Raw genomic sequence first — 26,869 nt, 5'->3', positions numbered from 1 at the left:
AAGGAGGGGTGAGGGTGGGGCTGGGGTTGGGAAAGCGGGGGAGTTTTTCCTAAAAGTTTAGTTACATGAGTAAGAAAGACCTGCCAAGTGTGATGTGCCAGTTCTTGTTACTTTATCAATAGACTGTTTACGATAGTTTTAGCAGCTAAAGAATATTTGAAGATAGTCATATTTAGACTAAATATTTTGACCTGCAGTTACATTATAAAATTGTAAGTCTTTTTCTCTTTTGGAAGTTAGCCTGTAAAGAATTGAAGCTTTTTTCCTTAGCTTGTATTAAAAATGGCAATCATGGATTGATTGACTAGTTTGGGATCAGTAAATGGGTTTTTTATACGTATTAAAATATCTCATTTAATATGTTTCTAGGTATTTTGCAATCATTAAACTGTATATAGCTATTTAAGAACCATAGATCTGATTTAGTTCAGGTTGATTCAATTATGTCTTCATCGCTTTTGAGTTGGTTGAATGACTTGACATGAGATTAAGCACAACAAAAGAAAAGGCAGGGTAACAACAGCTGCCTTCCAGTCCTGGAACACTAGTGGTCTTTGCTAGAAGGCCCTTTACCTTTTCTTTTGTCTGGTGTCAAGTAGTAAGTTTAAATGCTCACATTATACTGTACTTTGTCATGTAAGGGTGTGCTATATTGATCTTCTATATTATTTAAGATGTTATACTTTTAATACGTTGAAAACAAGTGAGCTACTTCATGTTTTAAAATGTTTAAAAAATGTGAAAAGACAAGTGCACAGAAATACCTAACAGCTTTTTTAGTCAAAAAGTTGGACAAAGTCACCACTAGTTTGTACTTGCATAGTTAATGTGTGCTAAGTACATTTAAGGTGTGTCCACCTCATGGCTGCTGAAGTTTTAAAAAATTTTTTTTCCTTTTGAGTAGTCGTATTATTCTAGATTCTGTTTTATTTAGTATTTAAGACAATTTTTTTGATCTGATTATAATGGAAAATTCTGTTCAAAGTCTTGAAAAATGAATTTACTGCCCTTTATCATACATGTGCTATTAGAGTTAATAAAAAGCAATTCTTTGCTTAAAATAAGTTCAATTGTTGATAATTACATATATATATATATAAAACCCCAAGTTCATTATGTGAAATGGCTGAAAAAACAAGTTTAATGGCTTTCTGTGTATTTGGATTTTGAATATTGGTTTGGAGAGGAAGACAGCCTTTTGAAAAGAATTGCATGTCTATTTGCATGTAGGAGGAGGAAGTAGGAAAAAAAGACTGACTTTATAGGTAAAGTACACATATTTTTCCCTTAGTTTCCAACTTCATTTAATCCTTTTATCTTTATAACACCTTTCCTACCCTAAACCTTTGCTTGTCTTTTAATAACTTTTGAGCTAGAAATTGAAGGTTTGTATTTTATGTAAGTGCCTTTCACTTATGTTCAAAAAAGGGCAAGGGGAGGGAAGCATCTAGAAATTATGGTTAGAAGAATGTTTTGTTTTTTTTTTTTTTTTTTTTTTAAGAAGTCTATTTAGGTACAATTATATTTTTACAGTGTTAAGGGGATGGGGAAGACATGGAGGAAGGAGATTGTTGTTATTAACTTAATAGGCTTGTAGTTCCTTTAGCACATAGGTATTTCATGTTTGCCTCCCTAAATATTTTAAGTTTGACTTGTCCTTTTTAAAAATTAGGCTTCCTGAATAACAGGGTTATAGTAATCTATCAAGTCTCCTAATATCTATCAAATCTTTTCATTTTCAGATGCCTGATTTCCTCCTCCCACTTTTAAAACAAAAGAAATTGACAACACAAATCTTACATTAAAAAAAGATTTAATATAGTTTTGACCCAGCAGGGCTGTTTTTACTTAGTCTTGGAGCTCTATTAATTCTAAGATGCTTGATTAGAACATCAGGGGACATTACTATTTTTTCCCCTTTATGAAATTGTTATCCATAAGTTGTTAAAATAAAAAAAGCTTCCCAAAAACATTTGGTTGAAAAATGTACTTTTGAACAATTTTAATGATATTTGATTTTTTAAAACAATTCTGGCAAAAAAGAATTTACTTATCTGGCTTGTTTCCTAAAGTAGATAATTTTATGTTCTGAGTAAAGCTTCTAACATTGTTCTCCTTATTCACATTTCTGGTATTTAAACTTCCTAGTTAAAGTTGTCACACCCACTTGAATGAGTGATGCCAGGGCACACTCTAAATTGTGATTTTTTTTTTTAAGAGTTGTCAGACAAAGCTTGATTAAATGTGATAGTACCAACTGTTTAGCATATTCCTAACTTTCCCATTTAAGGTTAATCCTAGCATATACCTAATTTTCCATTTAAGGCTAATCCTTTAACGGTATATTTTACCAGTGGACTAGAAAGATGTTGAGACAAGTAAGGTGAAGACTACTAAAATTTTTTTTATTGGATGGAATTAGATTATAAACACCTTCGTGAGAATAGGAAGAAGGTTTCTTTAATCTTTGCTTTTCCCCAGCTTTTAGTAAGGCACTTTTCCTTTAGTAACTTAAGTGCTACTTAAGTTTTCTTTTGCATTTCACTCAGTGAATATGACAATTGGATATAAGCAAGCAGTTATTTAAACCTATGGTTTCAATGATAGGAAAATAAGAACTGACTTGCATTAGTTTTCAAATTACTATAAAACAACCTTATCCCTTCCTCATTCCTTTCCCTCCCCTCCCTCAGCAAAAACAAAACAAAATAAAAAAAATCTGGGAAGTGTAGTATGGTTTTTATTCAGAGAACAAAATATTTTTATACTTTTAGCATAAATGGAGCCAATGAACATGTAGCTACTAATGGTAGTTAATTTACACATCTTGTTTATCTCAAAAGACAAAATCTTTTGTAACTAGGGTAAATGTAAATTGTCATTTAGCTGGAATTTTTACATTTTTGCCTATGGCAGCAGCAAACATGTACTGCACATAAGAATAACATTTTCTGAAGTTAGTCATGGGGGAGTAAAACATTTGTCATTATGATTTCTGTTTTGATTATATGTGAGATTTCAGTGCTTAAACTGTTTGCTGAAATATAAATACAAAATTGTAACAATTGGGTAATAGTGACAATTTTCCCCATTTTAGTGTAAAACTTCTTTTTAATGAACAAATTTGTATGGTCATGCAGGGCAAAGAAGCTTTTAAAAATCAGACTTTTGGAGGATATAGGAAACTAATTTTAAAGAAGTTTTTAAAAAAGCAATTCTTTTATAAAATCACCAATCCATCATGAACAGGTTGACTTCCTCTGCAATAATACTGAATTGTTACTAAGTAGGGAAAGTCCCATGCATCCAGTTACCATCAAACATTTTTCTGCTTGGCACTACTAGGATGTTCATCAGATAATTCTTCATATTAGATAACTTTTGTTAGTTTAATATTCTAAACATTTCTATCATTTCCTTCCAAAGAGAATAAGACAAAAGAAAGGTTCTTGGAAATTTTGGTGCGTAGTTTGGTCATTTATGCTAAAGTTGTGTAATAAGACTACTATTACTTAAAAATAGTTTAAACCATACAAAGAATTAGACATTTGCCTAATTATTTTCCTTACTTTTCCTTATGTCTTTGGAGGCAAATCCATGTATTTTTATTTTAAAGTGGTAATGCAGAGGCAGATGTCTTTTTTTAAAGCTAGATTTATGTTTTGGCATTCACATTCATTAGTTTTCCATTTTGCCTTCTTACCCCCCCCCAAAAAAAAAAAAAAAAAAAAAAAGGAATGTCTTGCCTAGATATACTCATTGGAGGTAGAACCTGTATCAGTGTATTCATTTCACTAATCATTAGGAATGATGGTACACTTGATACATTTAACGTCAATCTCATATTCCAGTTTCACCTCAAGGAAAACAGACTAGTCTAAAACTAAATGTGGCAATTAAAGGTGGATGACCTATATTCCATTTATATGGTTAAGATGCATAAATATGCATATGAATATTTTACATATTTAAAAGAACTTTTAAAAGATAAATGTTTTCTTGTTACAATCAACAGTATTTTAAAAATTCTAATAATTACAGTACATTTTAAATTCTCTTTGGAGTTTTTTTTGGGTGATTGATAATAAATTTCTGTAATTCCATTAGTTAAATTTCAGTTCTTATAAACAATAATGATATTGGTAAAGGGGAAAGTGATGATATTTTGTAATGTGGATATTTTAAAAATAGTTCCCATTTATTATGTATACTAAAGGAATGACATTTTCAGTGGTGTATACTATAAACTTACACAAAATGTTTATCATTACCTTCAATCATTCATAAAAGGAGACTCATTTTTCAAAATGAACTAGTTAGTTAAAAAGGGGTCAGGAAACTTAGCTTTCATATTATTGCAACCCCTCCCCCCCAACTAAATGAAGAAACTTTTGAGATTTAAAAAACAAAACAACCTGTGTTGTTGATGAATATTGTCAAATAGTAAATAAAGCTGAAATAATTGTTACTGTTGCAGTAATCCTATTGTCTCCTGGAAAGGAATAGAGCCATGTTATGAAAATGTGAAGTTCATGAGTGTCAGTTTTAAAATTTTTACATTTTGTGGTTTGCTTATCATTTGAACTTCATTTCTGGTGGGGAGAGAAGTAAGTGTAGGTTAGAACCATTTAAAAAATCACAATATTGTAATCTGTTAAAATAGCTCTTAGGCTTTAATATACTTTAATCCCATCTAATGTTCCCAATTCTTTAGAGTAAACAGGTTAAATAGTGGAATATCTTATTCACAGAAGTGTTTATCTAATTTTTTTTGACTTTTCAGTGACTTTATCTTTTATGCTTTTTAGAGAATTCAGTTTTGAAGGAGCATTTCAAACAGCAATTCTGCCCAAACTATGTAATTTTCAATGTTGTTAATAGAAAATAAAATTAATGTTTAAAATTAATTCAATTAAGGTCATATTTAAATTGACAGTGAACTTCATTTTACAGTCTAAATATATAAATTCCGACAATCTCTAATCTTACAGCTAAATTTTATTAGCATGATTACAGTAATAGAATATGCCCTCCAAAATTTTTTACAATTGAAACTTATTTGCATGTGGTTTCAAGAAAATACGCTTTCTGTATAATTTTCCTAGTTCTCCATTAGATCTGGTAGAATAAATTATAATTTCCTATATTAATTTTGAACTTCTTCATTTTCTCTCTCTCTCTTTTAATTTAAGTATTTTGCTTTAGCTGGCTACATTAGGAATGTGTGCTTGCCCATTTGGCCTATGGGTTGTGACCTTGGTTATTTCCTTGAAATAGTGATGAATGATTTAAAGTTACAAATTTACTGATTGCCACTATAGATTATGGAGATGTTTCTCCACTTGTCAGACTGAGAAAAATATGTACAGTAAGTACATTCTAATGTCTTTCAAAAGTAGACTACTTTTAGAGAAGCTGCAAACTGCATAGCTAGAACTTGTATTTTTACACTCTGGCTGAAAATTAGATAGTTGGGCAGACAGTGACAGTTTGTTAAAGTTCTGAGGTCTTCAAGTCTCATCTGAAATGTATGCTATAGTAAAAAATTGGATATATAAAAGTCTCTCATGTCCCAAAGTGATAACTTATTTTTACCTACCTTTTGGTACATAAAGTTTTGAGTTGGTTTTTTTCCAGTAATGCAGTTTTAGCCTCATCAGTGATTTTGAAAATACAGACTGTATTCTCTTAATATTTCTAACAGGAGACTAAATTTGGGGTGTTTGCGGATAGCAATTTTAAAAATGCATCTTAAAGTTAACAAAATGTTTAATACAATGTTCTGCATTGTATTACAGCACATCATATATAAGAAAAGAATTGGAAAAGTTTATTTTAAAGAATTTTTAAAGAGAAATATGATGTTAAAACATTCTTCTGAAAAAAACAATGTGTTCATTAATAGTGATAAAACCTTATGCTCTATATCAAAATTGGAAAACATTCTCCCCATCATAGAAATTGAAGATATTCCTGTTGTAATTTTGTAACTGTCTCTGGAATTTAAAAGTATGATAATTTTTATGAAGTTTTATTCTTTGAGTTGGAATAAATTAGAGCATGTTTCAAATATAAGGAATTTAAATGTCTAGTGCTACTTTTAATTAAGAGTAGATGGAAAACATTAGGAAAAAAATTTTTAAATGAGCATTATCTTATGAATGCTCAACACATTTCAACACATTTGAAAATGAGCACCTATAGGCTATTCACTAGGCTTTTTAACAGATGTCAGTTTCAGTCTAAATAGTATAAAAAATGGATTTTCATTTGTTTTAGGATACAGAATGGTAAGAGAGAGAGGATTTTGAAATTAAGAGGACTGGGTTCATTGCTCTTCTTTCACACTGTCTGTTACTTTAGACAAGTCACTTACTTTCTTTGGGCTTTTGATTACTCAGCTTCCAGCTCTAGAAATTCTGGATTCCAGGAACTTCAAGATAATGATATCCTACATAACAATCTGAATTCAAATCAAAGATTTGAATTTTTCATGATCCATTTGTTTTCTAATGAAAAGGGACACCTGAGATTTGTTTCTTAATAGAAAAAAAAAATTTTAATTGTATTTAATAGCTCATAAATCAATATCTTTAGTACATTTTGAGTAATGAAAGCCAAAATGTATGGAGGGTGACCCAAAAGCCTTTGTCAAATAATCAGTAAGATTTTGAGGACACCCTTTTTAGTATTTTTGCAACTGTATTTTACATAATCTCATTTATGTTACCATTGCCTGGTAAGATAGATACTACAAGTGATAATATCTCCATTATGTAGATGAAATAATGTAAGGTCCAAAGAAGTTAAAATGACTTGCTCAAACATTTCATAATAAGAAATTGTCAGAGATGATTTTGAACTCAAGGTTCCCTGATATCAGTTGCAAGGCTCTTTCCATTGCCCTATGTTCTAACCTACCTTTCTTTTTTTCTTCCTTTTCATTTCATCTGTTTAGCTGTACTTCAGAAATACAGCAGGTGTCAGCAATGTGGCAATTAGATTGTTATACTAAGACCTGCCCAAATTGTGCTTTTCATCAAACATTGTGCAATCTTGCATTTGTTGATTTTAAGATCTTCAGATTCAGAATTACTGGTACTATATTTAGTAATGCACCAGTGTATAAAGAATCTAAAAGATTTATTTTTTGAATACTTATTAATATAAGATTTTTAAAAATTTTGACAAGTACAACATTTTGTCTCCTTTTGTTTATGTTGGGATTATTTAGGTAAACTCTGTTATGTATCATAGTATGCAGTTATATTGGTTAACCATATATCTTGAGTGTCTAGGTATAAGGCTGTGAAGGTCATGTGCCTTTGTTTTCTTGATCTTTATTTAGAATATGATATAATTGAGGTAGTTTTTTCTTATGTTTATATTATTCAGCAAACATTTATTAAGATTCACTAAATGCAAGTCACCATGGTGATAGTTTTATCTGCCTATAATTCTAAACAAGTATATAGAATATTTTACATTGTGTTTTCCTTTCTCCCAATTATTTAATTATCCAAAAAGTCCACTTGGCTTATCATGTATTTTAATTGTCTTTACTTAGAATTTAATTATTTTTAATTTTTTGTCTTGAAAATGTGATCTTAATATTGTTAAAGATATTCAATATCTCATTGATCTTTTTAGCAACACATCAGTAGTGTGAAATTTGAAGTATACAATAACTAGTATATATGTACAATTATAGATTAAGGGATGTGTGTGTGCCTTTTGTGAGATTGGGAAGGAAGGACAGTTGTCTCTGAATTTATCTGATAGAGTGCTGATTTTATAGCAGCTTTAGAGTATGATTTACTTTTTATAATATTCTAGGAGAATAGCAAGTGTCAGATGGTAGCTGCAAATAGCAAAGATACCATATTTTAACTTATTGAAACTAGATTATTTTAGAATTTTTTTATTATAACTTTTTATTTACAAGATATATGCATGGGTAATTATATTAACACAGATTTTTGAAAATATTGCTCCATGGCTTGAGTACGCCCAAATTATACTCAGCGATACTGTGATTTCATTGTTACAGTGAAGTACAGGCTGAAAAATTATTTCTTATCCCTTCCAGCCACTTATTTAGTCTAGAGTAAAGAAGTCAAACATGATGGGATACAACACCCCTTGTAATGCTGGATCAAAATGTAATTGGGAGATAGTTAACAAAAATAAATAAAAATACAATAGAACATAGATAAACATTAATCTGGTTTTCTAAGTCTCCCACCAGGGATCCTTGGGTATGATTTAGTGGCTCCTGTTTCTATTTGAACTTGATGCTACTGACCTAGAGCCCTGATAGACTGTCTCACACCAGGGTTTTAAGCATCCATTATGTGTCAGGTTATATTTGAACCCAAGTTTTCTGATCCTTCTAGCCCTCTATTCATCATACCAAATTGCCTCTTGTAAATAGAAACACCCATGTCATAATAATTGTGCTTTTTAAAAAAGATTGAGTCTGAAGTATAGCTTACATAAATTCTTTACATAAAACAGTTATATAAAGAGTAGTGGGATAGGAGTTCATTTTCTAGTTCTGTTAATAAACGGTTACTATAGGTAAATCATTTAATGCTTTCAGTCTCTCTTGCTTTAAATTGTGTACTAATACTTGTACTCTACCTCTTTCAGGCTTATTGTGGAATAATGTAGAGGGCCAGAACTCTGGAGAAATATATTTGAAACAAGGATACTTATAACATGTTAACTCAGTGGAATTGTTCTCTAGTTCACATATATTTAGTACTTATCATGGTGATGTAATGGTTCTTTAGTTAATGTATACATAGAGTGCTGTAATGATGTACTCATACCAGGGTATTTAAGGGCTGAGAGGAGTGGAAATGAGACATAACATCTTTGAGCATCCTCCTGGTGGCTCTCTTGCCTCCTGCACTAAGAATCAAGACTGGGTCAGACTGTGACAGACACAGACTGTAAAGGAGACAGAGTGAAGTTGACTCTAGACTCTATTCCTGACTATCCTAGTGGTGTCTGTCCTGCTAAGACTAAGGCCCCTGGGAAGGACTTCCAGAAAACTAGCCCGAACATTACAGGATAGCATATTGGTAAACCTTAAGGTAATAAATAATTGATAATTATCCTGGTTTAATCTAGGGAGCTACAGCAACATGGGATTTATTTGGGGGATTATTACAAAGTACAAGTTGAGGTATGGAGTTAGATATTTTTAGAGTGTGCTGTTCAAGATATGAAGGCAATATAGAATAAATATATAGTTCTTGCTGTCTAGGAGTTTACAGTTTAGTAGCTTGTGAAGGTATCCTAACAACATTACAAATTATCTTGTGATTAATGTGAAAAAGAGGTCAAACATGGGTGAAAGATTAGGGAGGAGAGGGATCGCTTGGAGCTGAGAGAGTTGGGATTGATGTATTTCCACAAAGAGGTGACATCTCATTTGAAACTTGGAGGATTCACTGGACAGGAGATGAAGAGACTTATTGCATGAAGCCTGGGAAGTATATACAGTATGTGGGAATGTAAATTCTGTGAAGTAAGTTTAGAAGAGTAGATGGGAATCACATTGTGAAGAGCTTTTAAATGCCACGGTATAAAAGGTTCATATTTTGTCTTGTGCCATAGAGAGCTGCTAAAGATCTTTGAGGGAAGTAAATGATAGTATTAGATTTACTTACTAGAACTAAGACTTTTATTTGAGAGGTGAAGAGGAATTTGAATCACAGTGGTAGAAGTAGAAAGTTCTGATGGAAATAACAGTGGCTTAAATGGAAAAGGGATGAGTTTAGTGGTGTGTCTTTGAAACATTCAGGTAAAGGTATCTGGCAATTGGAAGTGTGGGTGTTGAACTCTTAGTTAAAAGTGCTGATTAGGAGTAAACTTTATTTAAAAAGAGATAATTAAAATGGAAGTCTACTGTAGGATCTAGAGAAGGAAGGGAAAGCTAGGCTAAATAGAGATTCTTGGGAAAGAGGGAGAAGAAAATGGAAGAGGAAAAAGAATGAATAAAGTAGTAAACTGTAGGAATAGAAAAAGTCAGACTCAAACTCCAAGCAAAAGAGAGAGGTGTGGTCATCTGTGTCTAGGGCAGATGAAGCCTAACAGAATCACTGCTCAAAAAAGCAAAGAAACAGTCATAGAAGGAAGTGTGGAGAAGAATAGGAGTCAGAAAGGAAAATTTTTCATTTGGAATGACTATTGTAATAACTAAAAAATTTGGAGATAATTTTTAAGAATTTTAATATCTGTGATATAAGAATTTAATCATTAGAATTGAATTCATACAATTAAGATTAGCTTAAGCCAAAAGTTTCATACCTTAAAAAAAATTATTTCCCCTAGCCAGTGTATAACATGGATCATATAGCTTTTGTAATTAATAAAGGAAAACTGAACAAAATTTGATATATGAATTATCATATAGCATTTTATTTTAAACATTTTATACAATAATTTATTTCACAACTTGTCTGTAGATTTACTAAAGAATCTCTGATAACTGCTTTAACTAGAAAAGTTAGTTGTCACTTTCCAAAAATGGTATGTCATTTTAGGTTCTGCTTATCTCTTAACTTGTTTAGTGCCTAAAACTTGTAATATTATAATAGGGTTACCTAGCAGCATGCATTAATAATATGCTTCAATTAGATCAAAATAGGCAAAACTACTTAGTTTTTTCCCCCCCTTCACTTAAGTGAAACCTTTGAGAAAAGGTGATTCTTGTGGAAAACAGGTATTGATACTCCATATTGATCAGTCACTCTGCAATTAATTAATTGTTTACTGTGTGGTAGTTATAGGGCTAGAGTAGGTTTTGGTTCTAGATTTCTTCCTTCTGCTGTACCTCAGGAATGAGTAGGGTGATTTTAGGAGTGGCCTCCATCTCTCTGCTAAACAAACTGAAACTGCGCCACAAACTGTTCTGGATCCAAAGGGGACTCCCTGGGCAAGGTCTGGGTTTGACTTATTTATAAAGTATAGTTACACAGGGTCCTCAAACTACGGCCTGCGGGCAAGATGCGGCAGCTGAGGACGATTATCCCCCTCACCCAGGGCTATGAAGTTTCTTTATTTAAAGGCCCACAAAACAAAGTTTTTGTTTTTATTATGGTCTGGCCCTCCAACAGTCTGAGGGATGGTGAACAGGCCCCCTATTTAAAAAGTTTGAGGACCCCTGGTATAGTAAAACTAAGCATCTGATTTTCTAAATAGTTTAGGACTTATTATAGGACATTATTCAAGGATAAACATCATGGTCCAGGCTTATGTTAAGGGAAGTATGCTTTTCTTGTTTTTCAATTCTGAGCACCTCAAAGCACAGCTGATTTTCTTTCCTTCACTTTTATCTAAAGCAGTATGTGTAACCACTTTAACTTGTTGCATCATTTAAAATTAATTTGTTATTAGAATCTAGATTTAGTAACTTCTTATGAAATTTTTACTAATGGACTATAGTCAGAAAGGTAGTATTAAATATATGAATAAAAAGGATTATGAAGCATCATTTCAGTTATATATGTATGTGTCATTATATAGTGTCTTGCTTATATGTAAACAGAATAGAAAAACCCAAACCTATCCTCATATGATAAAATATAGGTTTCTAAAGTAGCTTTGAATTTTTGGTTTACTTAAAAAAAAAAAAAAAGATTTACCTTAAACTAATGTCTGTGTTTCTTTTCCTCTTAATAGGAATTAGAAATTCTTTATCAACCTTGCTGGGATTGACTTCTCCCTGCTCAACTGGATCATTCAAATTCCATGGAGGCATAAATAGAACTAATTTTTATGCTGATTTGATACAAACCAAGTTTGAAACAGTCTTAGGAATCTTTGTTTATGGAGGTAACTTGACTTCACCTACATCAGTGATTCCTCTAGCTTATAAAAATAAGCATAAAATTGATTGTGGACATTTGTAATATTTGCCATAATACTGATACCTAGTTTAGGTTATATGTCATAAAAGTGTCCTTATAATAACCCCAGAAATTCCTTGAGGGAATTTTGACATTATTCCTCTTAAAATATAACTGAAAAGTGGCAGAAACATGCCAACTCAACCTCTCTTAGCCTACATTGATGGGCCAGATGTTATAGCCAGTACAGTTGATTCCCGTATGGAAATTAATGATGCATCAATATCAATAAAAGGGACCAACACAATTTCTTGCAAAAACCTGCAGGACAAATTTTTAATACAAGCAGAAGGATGTATGCCTTTGGACTGTATGTTTTGTGAACAGACTTTTAAACATCCAGAAGATCTCAGTAAACATGTCTTAATGCAACATCGACCCACACTTTGTGAACCAGCAGTTCTCCGTGTTGAAGCAGAATATCTTAGTCCTCTTGACAAAAGTCAAGTGAGAACAGAGTCTCTGAAGGAGAATGGCAAAGAAAATGAAGAATTCAGCTGCGAAGTCTGTGGGCAAACATTTGGTGGAGCTTTTGATGTAGAGACCCACATGAAAAAACATAAGGACTCTTTCACTTACTGGTGTAATGTATGTGGAAGAAGATTCAAAGAACCTTGGTTCCTTAAAAATCATATGAGGACACACACTGGCAAACCTGGCTCCAGGAACAAACTACAGCAAGGCTTAGATAGTCCAATAACAATAAATGAGGTTGTACAGGAGCAAGTAGCTGAAATTATCACATCGCCTTACAAAATCTGCATGGTTTGTGGCTTCCTATTTCCAAATAAAGAAAGCCTAATTGAGCACAGTAAAGTACACACCAAAGAGTCTGTTTCTACTAGTGAAACACAAACTGTTGACTCTTGTGAAGGAGGAATGTCATCTCAGAGGGAAGAATTTCTTCAATTTCTAAACTTGAGACCAAACCCAACATCTGAAAAAATTAAGAAACCTGCAAAATGGATAGCTGAGCTAGATCCATTTAATACATATCAAGCATGGCAGTTGGCTACCAAAGGCAAAGTTGCTGTTGGCCGTGGAGAAGTGAAAGAACCAGGACAAGAGGGAAGTACAGACAATGATGATTCATGTTCAGATAAAGAAGAACTTGGAGAGATTTGGAATGCCAATAAAAGCCATAATGAAAGTACTGGGAAGTCCAAAACAAATAAAAACAGTTGTGGGGGAATTGGCCTTTCACAAGACAAAGAAAAGATTAAACACACTAGTGGTGAAGTGCCTTCAATGGATGTGGATCCCAAATTAACACATAACAAAGAGAAACCAACACATTGCTCAGAGTGTGGCAAAGTTTTTAGAACATACCATCAACTAGTCCTTCATTCAAGAGTTCATAAAAGAGAAAGGAGAACGGATGCTGAATCTCCAACTTCTATTGAGGGAAGGCAACATAGAACATATTCTCCAGATTTAACCACAGCTCTAGATGAAAATGGAACAATGGATCGAGTGGAAGGTGGTTCTGAAGATGGATCAGAAGATGGACTTTCTGAAGTACTTCATTTAGGTAAGCAGTAGTATTTAATGATCCTTACTCCAAATTATTTTTTTTAATATTGTTGTATTTTGAGGATTAAGTACTGTAGCATAATGAAAATTTCATTAGAGACCGCTCTTACTAGCTGGTCATTACTTTCTGATATCTAATTTCTTTTGTTAAATGATCCACTTAAGGTTAATCTTTAATTTCTTCCAGCTTTGACATTTTGTTTCTCTTGTTGGTATACAGAGGATTAAAAGCATGGATATGATCAGTGTCAAGTGGGGATGGCACTGTTATTTGAATTTTCCAGAATTCATGATTTAGTTTTTTTTTTTTTTTAAAGAAATAATCTTTTTATTTGGTTCTTTAGTTAACAAATTACACATACTCCCAGTTCCAGCCAGCTGTCCTACATATTAGGGGGAAAAAATCCAAACCAAAAAAATTTAAACACTAGCACCATCCTATGTGAGGAGAAATAGGGGAACTATTTGGGAAGACCTTTCTATATACTACAATGTAACTAATATTCTGAGATTGCTTTACCTAAAAATAATCAGTAAATATGTAATGAAGATGTGAGTTTGTCAGAAATATTGCAATTCCAAACTTTTATATTGGTAGAAAAATCTTTTGTGTTCTCCTTCACTGTCTTAAGTTGTGCTACTAAAAAGTATATGTTCACCAGAAACAAAATTAAAATATTAAAAGCCTTAAGCCATTAAAAGACATAAATACATTTATCAAGCATATTAGTGTATCTTGGTGACAAATTTCCAAAATAAAAGTATTCGTTAGGTCTGTGAACCATTTTTCTTGCAGCATTACATGATTTTTAGTAATGAGGTAGATATCATAATTTAGAAATGTCAGTGGCAAGCTAACTAATAGGTGAGTATGGAAGAAAAAATTATCTCATTAATATTTATGATTACCTTGTAAATTGAATACTACTTTAGAATTGGAAGACTTTAAAGCTGGTTTTGGTTCTGCCATTGGCTTGCTTAATAATCTGGTAAGATTTAATATTCTTGAATCTCAGTTTCTGCAATTGTAAAATAGAATTAATGATACTTGAAATTTTTGCTGTTTCATAGAATATGTGAAATGGTATAAATAAAGTATTTGAGTTCTAAAAAATCAGAACATTATAAACAGTGATATTTTTAGTTTTAATATCCAGTGTTTTTTTTTTTAAATAATGCATATTCAATATTATTTGGAAACTTGTATAATTTATAAGAGAATGGAATGTATAGTATCAAGTCTGTCACACAGCTTGAAATGAGAAATTGCAAACATTTAACTAGATAATTTCATGTGACACCAGTGAGGATTAGTAAATTGACTCTTTCAAATTAAGGGACTTATTCTTCAAAATGAAGTTTGTGTCCATATCACTTCTTTCTAAGAAAGTCTTGTGAATACTAAGTGATGCTTTCATTTATGAGTCTTAACTGAAATACCAACCAGTGATTCATATGGTCTTTTCTAAGACCCAAAGTATATTAGAATTTTAATGTGTTATTTCATAAGGATATTCATTTCAAACTGGAAGGGACCAGCTCCTCATTTCACAAATTAGAAAACTGAGACAGCATGTTTAGAGATTATTGGTTCAGGGTAATTAAGGTAGCAAGGAAATCATACCAAAGTTTTCTGACTCTAAGGCTCTTTCCATTGCATCCTAAAGGAGTTTTGAATGGTATTTTAGCCTAATTCCTTCACTGTTGCTTGACATTAAACAACAAAGTATTTTGGAAATATGTTTTTGAGTTAGATATTAAGAATCTTTTAAGTCAGGTGTGTAGCAGAGATAAGACATCAAAGAAAATTTCTTCAGGCACAATGGGCAGTATAACTTGAAGATAAATTTTGTTAAGGTGCATAACCTTAAGGGATTAGTCCATCATTTGTTGTGGAATATTGTATCAGTTTGCTTAGAGTCTAGAAATTGTTATAAGGAGAGAAAAAACTGTTATATTGGAATTGATCAGCCTTGACAACTTGATTTTTGTAATTGATGACATTTCTTTGTGTGGCATGCCTCCTCTTCAAGATGTTACTATTTTTAAGAAGCACTTCCTTGAAGGAGAAAAATAAGCTAAGTTTTTTGTTTGACTACTATTTTGGTCTTACAGTTTAATATACTGAAAAGAATTCAATAAATTGTTTAAGTTTGGAGACTAACATGGTTTAAGAAGGGATATTTTGTGCAGATCAATGCTTATTAGATAATATATTTTAAAAATTTCATTTAAATTTTGTCATATCCTGCTTAACACACATTTTAAGTTTTTCTTTCTTGTTAGAGGTTACGTTGCACTTACTACCCCCTCTAGTGGTAATTTATTGCTTGCTCCTAAATGAATTTCTGTGTCTTCAGAAAGGAAGAATTGGTAACTTATTGGCATGACTTTCTAAATTAGTCACTTTGAGGACACATGAGGAAGACTACCTCATGTATTTTAAAATCCATTAGTTATCACAAACTTAATAAAAACATAAAAAATCATGTCTTTTCTCTTATGTATTGTTATTGTACCAATAAGTACACATAATTTCCCATAATGTCAATATGTTTAGAAAATTTTGAGTTTTTCAATAATTCATTTTCATTAAAAACAATTCTTTCATTAGTGACAATTACAGTAATAGCTAGAACAGTTACTTTGTAATTTATCAGTGTATTTGATTCATGTGCCTCACTGTTTTATTACTAATATAAATATTTTTGTTTAAGATAAAAATGAAGATGGCTTGGAAAGAGGAAAAATTAAACATCTTGCTTCATCCAGAGAGTGTAGCTATTGCGGAAAGTATTTCCGTTCAAATTATTACCTCAATATTCATCTCAGAACTCATACAGGTAATAGAATTTTCTTTCATAGACAATCCAGTCAATTAGAACTTTTGGTAAAAATAGCATGTTTTGATTTAGTTCTCTTACCACTTTTGCCATAAATTCTTTTTCATTTTTTTGCTCTCTAAGAATAAATATTAGCTTAATTTTACATTGCATTTGATGGGTCATTAGTCCTTTCTTTTTAGTATAATTACATGAACTAATCTGCATCCCCTTAAAGTATTTTGAAATTCTTTTACATTTCATTAAATTTGTATCACAATTCTTACCTTCATTGTTTTCTATTTGTTAAAAAATTTTTTTTCTCATTAATGTTTCCTAATATCCTCAAACCTTTTTAATGTTTCCTTTTGTGACTTTTAGATTAATACGAAATGAGAATAGTCTTGAATCTTATTTCCAAATTGCTACTTTGTTCTAGATTAAGATAGTATTCAGTTTCAATTGCTTAACTAAAATGTTTCATTTTTAGTAATACTAGATAATTCAGATTGGCAGGAAAGGGGAGATTTACACACACTTCTTTGGCTGTCCTCTTCCTGATATTATTTCTATTTGAAGGTTTTATGCAAATTCCCAACTACTTAGAAACAAAAATGAGATAGGAAAAACTTGGTCTTCTGGGGCATATCTAAGTCAGACTAAATTCTTATTAAATGGAAGAAAAGTGTTAGCTGTTGTCTTTTGTACCGAAAACTACTTTAAAATATGATTTTTTTCAAAATGTGTTTTAAAGTTTTTTTTTTATTTCAAAATTTTTTATTATATTGATAATTTAAAATATTGTTTCAGGTGAAAAACCATACAAATGTGAATTTTGTGAATATGCTGCAGCTCAGAAAACCTCTTTGAGATATCATTTGGAGAGACATCACAAGGACAAGCAAATTGATATTACCACTGAAGTAAAGAATGATGGCAAAAGCTCACTACTGAGTCGGGAAACTGAAGATATGCTATTAACAACTGATGGTGCTCAAACCAAAAATTTGAAAAGGCTTTTTGATGGTGCCAAAGATACTAAAGGCTGTACACCTGCAAAACAACATAAAGAAATGCCTTCTGCCTTTCAAAATGTTTTGGGAAGTGTACACTCAACCATAAACAGGGAAACTCAGGATTCCAGTAAAAACACAGTTGATGAAAGTGCTGATAAAATGAACAAAAGTATAGTCACTCCATACTTGGACAAATTGAAAAAGAAATCGCTAATTGAACCTCAGGCAAATAATCCTGTTCGTAAAATAGAGAAGGATGTTCTTTCTGGCAGAGGAGATACTATCCATGAAAGTGAAGTAAATAACATAGATGAAATAAAAGAAAGTACTCCTATCTGTAAACATAAACCAAATATGGATTTTGAAGAAAAACCTTTGAATTTATCCATTGGATCTACCCAGGAATGTGCAGCTGTGTCTATCAGCAGAGGTTTATTAGCAACAAGCACCTGCCCATTTTGTACTTATAGAACATTTTACCCAGAAGTTCTGATGATGCATCAGAGATTAATGCATAAATACAATCCTGACATTCATAAAAATGGTAGAAATAAGAATTCAGTCAAAAGTAGGCGTACTGGATGCCCACCAGCTTTACTTGGAAAAGATGTGCCTCCCTTATCTGCCAATTCACATAAATCTAAAATTACTCTAGCAACTCAGTCAAAATCATTGCAGCCAGAGAAAGCTAAGCAATGCCCACCCTTGCCGAGCAAAGTTCCACTTTCTTCAGGAATAGACTCTAGCACTTTAGCCCCAAGTAACCTGAAATCTCACAGACCACAACAGAATATTGGAGCTCAAGCAAGTGTGATCAGACAGCAGTCAGAAATACATTCTAAAACCAATGCCTCTCCAGTCCCTGACAGAATAAAAAGACCAGAGACAAAATTAAAATCTCTGAGCATATCTCCTCAACCTGGCATAATAGGCAATGTCAATGGTTCCTTTGACTATCCTCTTAAAAGTGATTCTCCATGGTCTAGTAATCAAGGAAGAGAATATTTCTGCAGTCGAAATGTAGGCAATGTCAATGTGGAATTTGGTGAACCATCTTCAAAAAGATTGAAATCTAATGTAGTTACTCTTGAACTTGACTCTGCGACAGTAGCCAATTACAGAAGAGAATATGATATAAACAGATACCGTGTTGCAAACAGAATTGCAAATATATTACCTCAGGATTGTCCATGTCCACCTGCATCAGTGTTGCCAACCAAGCAAGGGCTCCTGAATTCAAATGAAGTTGATTCTCCAAATGTACTGACTGTCCTAAAGTCCTATGAGCCATATGGTCCTGGACCACTTTATAGTTCTTGTGGATCTAGTGGTAGTCAAGCATCAAGTTCTGCAATAGAAGGTATTGTCTGTAGAAAGATGAATTTTCTCCTCTTCGCCTTCCCCTTTTCTGTTTCTGTAGAGGGCAACATTGTCCTCCCAGTGTCTCTGGTTCCAATCTAACTGTACATTGTAGTGGAGAAAATGGGAGGCAGTGGGGACAGGTTATGAAAGGAACTAACTATGAAACTGAAGATTTTATACTGACCTTAGTTAAGGGAGCCTGTGGAGTTTATTGAGTGAGGAGGTGGTGACAAAGGAGGAGGGATCACATTTTAGGAAGGTGATTCTGACTTCTGAATAAAGGAAGGACTAGAATGTGGTATAAAGAGCCACTAGTAGCTTATTGTAGTAATTCAGGTTTGTACTAGGCTGATAGAAATGTCAGGTGAGAAGGGTATATGTGACAAATGTTATAGAGGTGTAATCATCTAGGGTTGTGAGGCTGATCACCTAGGAGAATGGTGGTACCCTTGAGAATAATAGGGAAATTAGGAAGAGGGGAGGATTTTGTGGGAAACAGTGAGTCTTGTTCTGATTGTAAATCTAAGGTTTCAGGGAACTTCATAGATCATGTAGTCAAATACCACTCTTGTTTGACTAAAGAGAGAACTGAAGCATAGAAAGGTAAACTTTGTCCAAAATTATCCATTTAGTGAATCAGGGTTTGATCCCAAGTTCTGATTACACATCCAGCACTGTTTCACTGTACTAACCTGGATTCATGACATTTAATCACATACTATCTCATAGAGTAGGTATTTTATATATTTCTAATTTTACATCTTACACTAAAGTGGGGGAAGGTTTTATTTTTATAGAACTTTGTATTTTGAAAAGTACTTTTTATGCAGTTACTATTGAAAATTATTTAGTGTTGAAATAAATATAAAGTAACTTTTCACTAATGTATTCTTGTAGATTTATATTGAAATTTCCCTAATGGTTGAGGTGTTTTTGATTTTGATTTTGTGTATGTGTGTGTGAAATTGTTTTCATAGCCAATTTTGATTGCCTTGTTGCAGCATTATAGACTATTGAACATGCTCCTGTAGCATCTTAAATGTAAGATCAGGATATCATTGGGTCATGTTCCAGTTGGTAAACTTGATTAAATCACAGTGATTTCTGTTATTACATATAAACTCTACAGATTTGTGCTGCCTTGAATAAAAAGACCCACTTTAAAATCTCTCACTTTGTATTAGTTTCAAATTAATGCTATTGAGTCTTACCTGACATCAGTTGATTTGGTGGAGGCAGCAAAATAAGAGCAATTACTTTAACACGCTACAGTAACTTGCTTTTTAAAAATTCTGGTGAAATACTATTTTTGTTACTATTTAATATAAAGCTTCCACTCCTTTTTATTTATTGTTTAAAGGTAGATATGAAAGAAAAGAGTTAGGCTATGTAGTTCCAAAACAGAACTCATTGTCTTTCTCCCCCCACCCTTCCCTATTCCTATCCCTTCCTTATTTTTGTAGAGGGCAACATCATCTTCCCATCTTCAGGCTTTCAGCTTAGGATTCATCCTGGATTCCTCATTCTCTCTCTTTCTTCTCCCAATATATAGGCTATGGTAAAGGCCTGTTGATTACATTCTTCTTTGCAAAATCTCCTGAATATGGTCCTCTCTTCTCTCCTTTGACACTGATACCACTGGTGCAAGCCCTCATCATCTCATACCTTGATTCTTGTAGTCAGCTGGTAGGTCGGCCTTCCTAAAGCCTCTCCTGACTCGAATCCATCCTTAATTCAATATTCAATGGGATTTTCCTGATACACAGATCTGACCTCCTACTAAATAAATAAATTCCAGTGGCTCCTCCCCATCACCACCAGGATCAAATACAGAATGTCTGTTGCTGCAAAGCTCTCTCTTCTCTGCTCTTTACTAGTGACCTCCCTGACTTTCCTTCTGAACAGTTCCAATTAAATTTTTAGCTCTTATAGGAAGTTTCCTGACCCCTCTTAATTCTGTTGTGTTCCTTCTGTTATTTCTTACTTAACTTGTATATAGTTTGTTTTGTATTTATTTGTTTTCATATTGTCTTCCCCATTAGATTGCAAGCTCCTTGAGGTTAGGGTTTTTTTTTTTTTTGTTTTGTTTTGTTTTGTTTTTTTTTTTTGGCCTTTGTATCCCCAGTACTAGGCACATGATAAATGCTTATTAGATGTTATTTGATTGATGTTATTCTTAGCCTGTTTAGCCTGTCTGGCAATATGGTATTACTAGGATGTGGCTTGTGTGCATGGGTACCACAGGTGAGAGCTGTGTGAAGGTGGATGAGCCACCCTCAAAAGGGTTTGGCAAGTCTCCCATCAGGGAACTAGTCGTCTCTGGACACTACACACCCAAACTCTCAAAATTGCAGAAGTAGGGATAACAGGATGAAGAAGGAACTAATAGTTTTGCATTAGTAGATTTCACTTGACAGCAAGATGTATGGAATGATTTAAATTTTTTCTTTCCTTGTTCATAATACTAGGAGAGAATTAACTGAATTCTAATTACTATTAGAGGCAGTTAGGTGATTCAGTAGATAGAGCAATGTGCTTGGAGTTAGGAAGATCTGAATTCAACAGTAGTTTTGCACAGTTGCTAGCTTAAATCTCTGTTTGCTTTAATGCACTGGAGAAGAAAATGACAAAGCATGTCAATATCTTTGCCCAAAAAATCCCATGGGCAGTATGATTTAAGGGATCACAGAATCAGATGTGACTGAACAACAAAAAATTATTGCATTCTTCATATTAGGTGAGGGGGTTGTATCATGAAATAATATCTAGTATTCTATCGTTCTATATATTCTAGCTGTTCTGCTAACAGAAATTACTGAATATTGAAATTAGATAATGTTCCTTATTTTTAAAATCATGTTCTAAAATCTCCTTTTGTTAATTTTTTGTAGTTGATTAATATCTATAATTTAGTAATGTGTAAACCTTGCTTTCATATAAGTTCTTTTTCATCTCATGTACTATTGAGTTACATATTGCATGTTTGTACTAAAAGATTTTAAAACTTTAAAGTTTTATTTTTGGACTTTGTAATTCATGCTGATGTTAACTTGGACCTAGAGGACTTTATTAGCTTTATTATTTTTTAAATCTAAGGAAAAATGAAATTTTTGAAGGAGGTCATTCATGTTAGATGTTCTAAAAGGCTTTGTATTTTGTGTTTCAAGACTACTCTTTTAGTTCAATAAATTAGTAACATCAAGTATGAAGGATGCAGACTTAAAATAACTTCTTAAGTACTTTGGAATTTATGAAGTGTCTTACTCATAGCTAATTTGTAAGATTTTGTAGATCAGATTTGATGCCATTTTGCAAATGAACAAACTCAGCAAGCTTTTGAGATGGAGTGTTGGAGGGAGCCTAATCTTCTACCTTTTCATTTGTAATACTATTGCAATTGTATGGAACTAGTCCATCAGTATTATTTTGAAATAGCCACAAAATCTGTTAACTTAGATGTAGGTATAAGAACAAACCGACTTAACTTTGATTCTAAATGCTTTTTTCTCAATTAGGAAAACGGCCCATGTCTTATCAACAGTTATCTAACAGCATGCTGCAAAAAAGAAACTATGAGAATCTTATTACTAATACACATTATCGAGCAAATGACAAGAAAACTTGATTTTGTTGGGAAAATAAGGTAAGCATATATTTTAATTTATATACACTTTGATTTCAGCATAAAATTCAACATGATGAAACCCATTTGTAATTATTTTATGTTAATTCTAATTTTAATTAAATAACACTTATTTTTAAATTAAATAACTGGATTTTAACAAATAAAGCTAAGAAACAGAACTATCCTGGTCCCTGTACATTCTGAAAAACATTGCCAAAATCTCTTCTTCAATTTCACCAGCTCTTTACTTATTTCTTTAAATTAAACCAAATTATAAAGATCATTGTGTAATGTAGATTAATATGTAGAACTGAGAGGTAATTTTGTTCTTAGATTGCATTAATATTTATTAATAATAAATGTTGCCTGTAAAAGTAATCCAAGAGCAACCTCAAGTGGTGTTTTATCAAGGCAGATGCTATGATACTTTAGGCTTCTTAAGAATTTCTTAACAATGACCTGAATGATTGAAAAGAGTTGTGTAGAGAATAGCGCTATATTATGACTTGTTATACAGATGTAGCTAAAGCATCATCTCATGAAACATACTTTATTGTCAGTTTGATATGTTTAACCTTTGAGGAAAATGATTAGCTTTGTTCTATGTCAGAACAGTATTTTACTGTATCCAGCAGCTGTTTGGCCCTGTTTTCAATTCTAGAAAGACTTGTAGAAATATTAGTTTTAGTTGTTCTGTCTACATTCTTTCTTCAAAAGATTATATCCAAGTTGCAATTTTTCCTTTAATGTCATTCTTTTAGTTAAATATTTAACTCTGGTCCATCCTACAAATTTTATATCTTCAGGCCTGTGCCTTCAAAGTGCACTGTAGGGGGTAATTGCATATTTCCCTTGGCCTTTGTTTAGTCAATATTTTCAGTATTAAATGCTCAATCTTTAACCATTTAAGTAAGTAGTTGGTGAAACAAAATTCTTCAGTACATATAGCTCTACTACTCTATTATAAGTTTCTAAATGTATCTTGCATTATTCATTTATAAAAACCTAGGCTTAGGTTGCCATTAATTTTTTTTTTTTTTTTGATTACTTAGTCTTGTTTAGTTTTAGATTTTTCCCTATCACTATAGTGTAATTCCATCTGAATCAGTTTTCTTTTTTTTGCCCTCCAGGTCTTATAAGGACATAAGTACATATTCTCTGTGGAGTTACCTTCAGCTCATCCTTTGAGAGAATGAATGGTGAAAGCTACTGAAATAAGCTGTGATTGTACTGTATATATAAAGAACACTACAGTTTTATAATGTTGGTTCTGTTTAAAATTTGTACCAAATAGCAATAAAAATTGTAGTTGGAAAAGTTGGGTTGTAAAAGTGGAGAATGTATATCTCTATTTTGACCTTGAATAATATTTTTTTTAGAATTGACCAAATATTAAGTAGTTTTTTGAATACTTGAGCGCTGCTGAAAAGTAACTGGGGGAGGGAGGGAGTATATAATGCTTGCACCTCAGGTAAAATTTTGTAAATATCTGTTGGAAAACCTACTTGTTAAAATACTGTGGTTCTCTTCCCCTCCCCTTTCCTTCCCTGTTCCTTCCGAGGTAGCTCAGCATTTTGAGCAGTTTCTGATCTTGTGCTTTTTCAGTTAGGATAAGTTTTATTTTAAAACAAATTCCCAATGATCTGTATGATATCAAATCTTAGGCAATTTTAACATTGTTGTCTTTATGCAAATTGATGTGAGTACACCTAACTGAAGTATTGACCCTCTCTACCAGTTTGTGCTGCATATTATAAGATCACTTCTGATTTTTCAGTTTACTTTTATTGCAAATTATTTCAGCATGTTAGCTGAGAGATGTTACTAGCTGTTTCATGATTTGTAAATTGTCCTGAAACCACCAGACTACTTTATTGGGTGATTTTTTTTTTTTTTTAATTGATGGGGTGTGGTGGTTATATGGGATTTTTAAGTATGTCTCTACCAAGAACCCTTTGCTCTGAGCAGACAAATCTTTGCTAATAGTGAACAAAGTAATACATGGAATTTATTTAAATTTCTTTTCTATCAAACAAATCATTTTTTAAAAAATTGACATGTCTTATATTTACTCAGATTGGTAAAGTTTGAGTACAAAATTATAAATATCTTATAATATGGGGAAGCAATTTTAAAATAAAAGACTTTTGATGTATCTTATATTTGTATTTAGAAATCTCTTGGTGTTTCTGGAATCTTAGTTAACTAAAGACACATTGAAGTTAATTGTAGACACATTGATTCTGAATTAGAAATTGCCCACTGTGCAGAGGGGGAGGAGAAGGGATTATCTGTTGTTTTCCCTTCCTCCATCACAACCCTACCCCCATCCTTTTTTGTGTGTGTTTTGTTTGTTTTGAAAGACAAGGTTTTTCTCTATGCTCATTCAACTTGGGTTTTAAAAGGAGGGCAGCCACCAGCCAGCAGAACTGATTTATTGGCTATTTTAACTTTTGCTCATAGTTATCTCTCTTTGTAGCCTATGACTGAAGATTTATTACTTCAGCATATACAGGACTTTGGCTTCCATGTTGTTTTTTAGTAAGAAACTGTTTCAAATTTTTTGCACTGTTAGGTTTTTTTTACCCTGCCCTTCTCTTCCACATCTAAAGTGTAAATGTTCTATAGTAGCAAAACCTAGAAATATTCTTGTTTTCATTATGCAACATAAGACATCCTTAATGTATGTCTTAACTCCTGTGTTAAAGGGGACCTAATTGAGATCTGTCAACTGGCATTGTAATGAAGTGCTGTGTATCAGGAAATTGTACACTATTTACCTTTTTTCCTGTTCATAAGCTGAGCCATATGTACATAATCTAGATTTTGTTTTCATAGTTTTGCACTTTTTTATAGCCTATTTTTCAAAATGAACACATTTGGAAGGTGGTTGGCCTAATATTTGCCTGATTTTCTGAGTCTTACAGAATGCATGCCATAAGGATATTTAAATCTTAAAGGGTTGTGTGGCAGAGGGCTGAAATTTAAACTTGTAAAAAAAATTTACCAAATCTATTTGAAAACAATCAATTCAAGTTATGCTGCAATTTTCAGGGGTTTTCAGAGTTTTTCTTTTTAGTCACATTTCTTAAATGCATAACAAATGTCAGTAATTCCACAGCCCTGTACTTCAAAGTACTCTTTTGCCCATCAGTATTAACTATTGGGATACTACTGGTTTTGTATTTTTTTCCTTTAAGATAACAGTGCATTTATATAGAGGTACAATTTGTTGGAATTTTGTTTATATTTATTTCATTCCAGTTTGATTTATTTTAATTGTTAAAACTTAAGTTTGTCAAGCAGTAGACATTACTCGTTTAATTTATGATATATTTCAGTTTAGTCAAGGTATGTTATTGTATGTGGATGTAAATATAGATTTGGTGTTTTGCAATTTTGGCTTCTGGTCTTTATTCAGCATTATATTGAGTTCTCTCTCTTTTTTTCTTTCTGAACTTCCATTTAAAAAATAGTAGATCAGGACCAAGCTTAATATGGCTTTATGTTTGAATCAGCCTGTGATGAAAGAGAACAAACAGATATACATGCAAACCGAATAATTTGAAGATCTATTTTACCAAACTGGCAGATGACATATAATTGGGAGAGATAGATAACTTGAATGAGGGTTAGGATCCAGAAAGATCCTGACAGACTAGAATGACTGGCTGAATTTAAATAAGATGAAATTTACATAGGCATAAATATAAAACTCTACACTTAAAAAAACCCATGTATAAATTTAAAAAGGATCTGGAGATTTTTAACTGACTACAAGCTCTATATGAGTTAATGTGACATGGCAGGCAGAATGTGATCTACCCTACATTGAGGGACAGGGATGTAATGAAACATACATTGACAGCACTTTGAGAAAGCAGAGACAGATTTGTTTCTTATAGTTTTATGACCATATTCAAGTCACCTTACTGTGTTTCCTCATTTACAAAGTGATTACTTCTATTGTCTCCCTTAAAAGTTGTTGTAAGGAACAAATAACAAATGTTCAAGCTTTAAAGTGCTACATTAAGGTTAATTGTTATGATTATGTTTAGAAAAAAATCAGGGATTCTTGAATTAGCTCTGTGACTAGATTTTGAATGCTCTGTTCATTTGTGGACTTATTTTAGGAAGGGCATTGCTAAGCTGGAGGGTAGCCCAATTGCTTAAGGGCCTTGAGAACAAGCCAATGACATTGTCAATGAGTAGTTGAACTACTAAGATGTTTTGGTCTGGGGAAAAAAGATGGATTAGACTTGTTCTGCTTAATACAGTATTATAAATTTAGAGCTAGAATTTGAAATGTTACTTGGTCCCCACTTTACAGATGAGCAAATAGATCAGGGAGGTTAGGGTGTCTTTTCCCAGGTTATTAAGTATCTATGTGCCAAGTATTGGGCTAGGTGCTGGGATACTGCTTAGAAAATAATACTGAGACTTCACTTTGCACAGCTGGGATTTCAGCCTAGGTCCTTGACTCTAAAACCAGTGCTCTTCCCATTGCACCATTCTACCCTCATCACTACTTTTTTTCCTGAGGTCAGGATAGGAAACAAAGCATGATAGTAGTAAGGGCACATTTATTGT

General features: G+C 32.5%; 1 protein-coding gene across 2 annotated transcripts in view; it reads left to right on the top strand.

The window, feature by feature from the left end:
- ZNF217 (zinc finger protein 217) overlaps positions 1 to 25,676 on the top strand; it is a 28,021-nt gene extending 2,345 nt beyond the window's left edge. For both annotated transcript variants that reach the window (XM_051976614.1, XM_051976613.1), the window contains exons 2-6: positions 11,695 to 13,452; positions 16,172 to 16,297; positions 17,087 to 18,652; positions 22,170 to 22,297; positions 23,410 to 25,676. In XM_051976614.1, coding sequence (XP_051832574.1) covers positions 12,054 to 13,452; positions 16,172 to 16,297; positions 17,087 to 18,652; positions 22,170 to 22,279 — 3,201 coding nt within the window. In that variant the 5' untranslated portion in view covers positions 11,695 to 12,053 and the 3' untranslated portion in view covers positions 22,280 to 22,297; positions 23,410 to 25,676. The remainder of the gene's footprint in view (positions 1 to 11,694; positions 13,453 to 16,171; positions 16,298 to 17,086; positions 18,653 to 22,169; positions 22,298 to 23,409) is intronic.
- The last annotated feature ends 1,193 nt before the right edge of the window (positions 25,677 to 26,869 follow it).

Source organism: Antechinus flavipes, chromosome 2 (genome assembly GCF_016432865.1).
Source record: "Antechinus flavipes isolate AdamAnt ecotype Samford, QLD, Australia chromosome 2, AdamAnt_v2, whole genome shotgun sequence".
Classification (NCBI taxonomy): Eukaryota; Metazoa; Chordata; class Mammalia; order Dasyuromorphia; family Dasyuridae; genus Antechinus; species Antechinus flavipes.
This window is presented reverse-complemented; position numbering and strand designations above follow the sequence as displayed.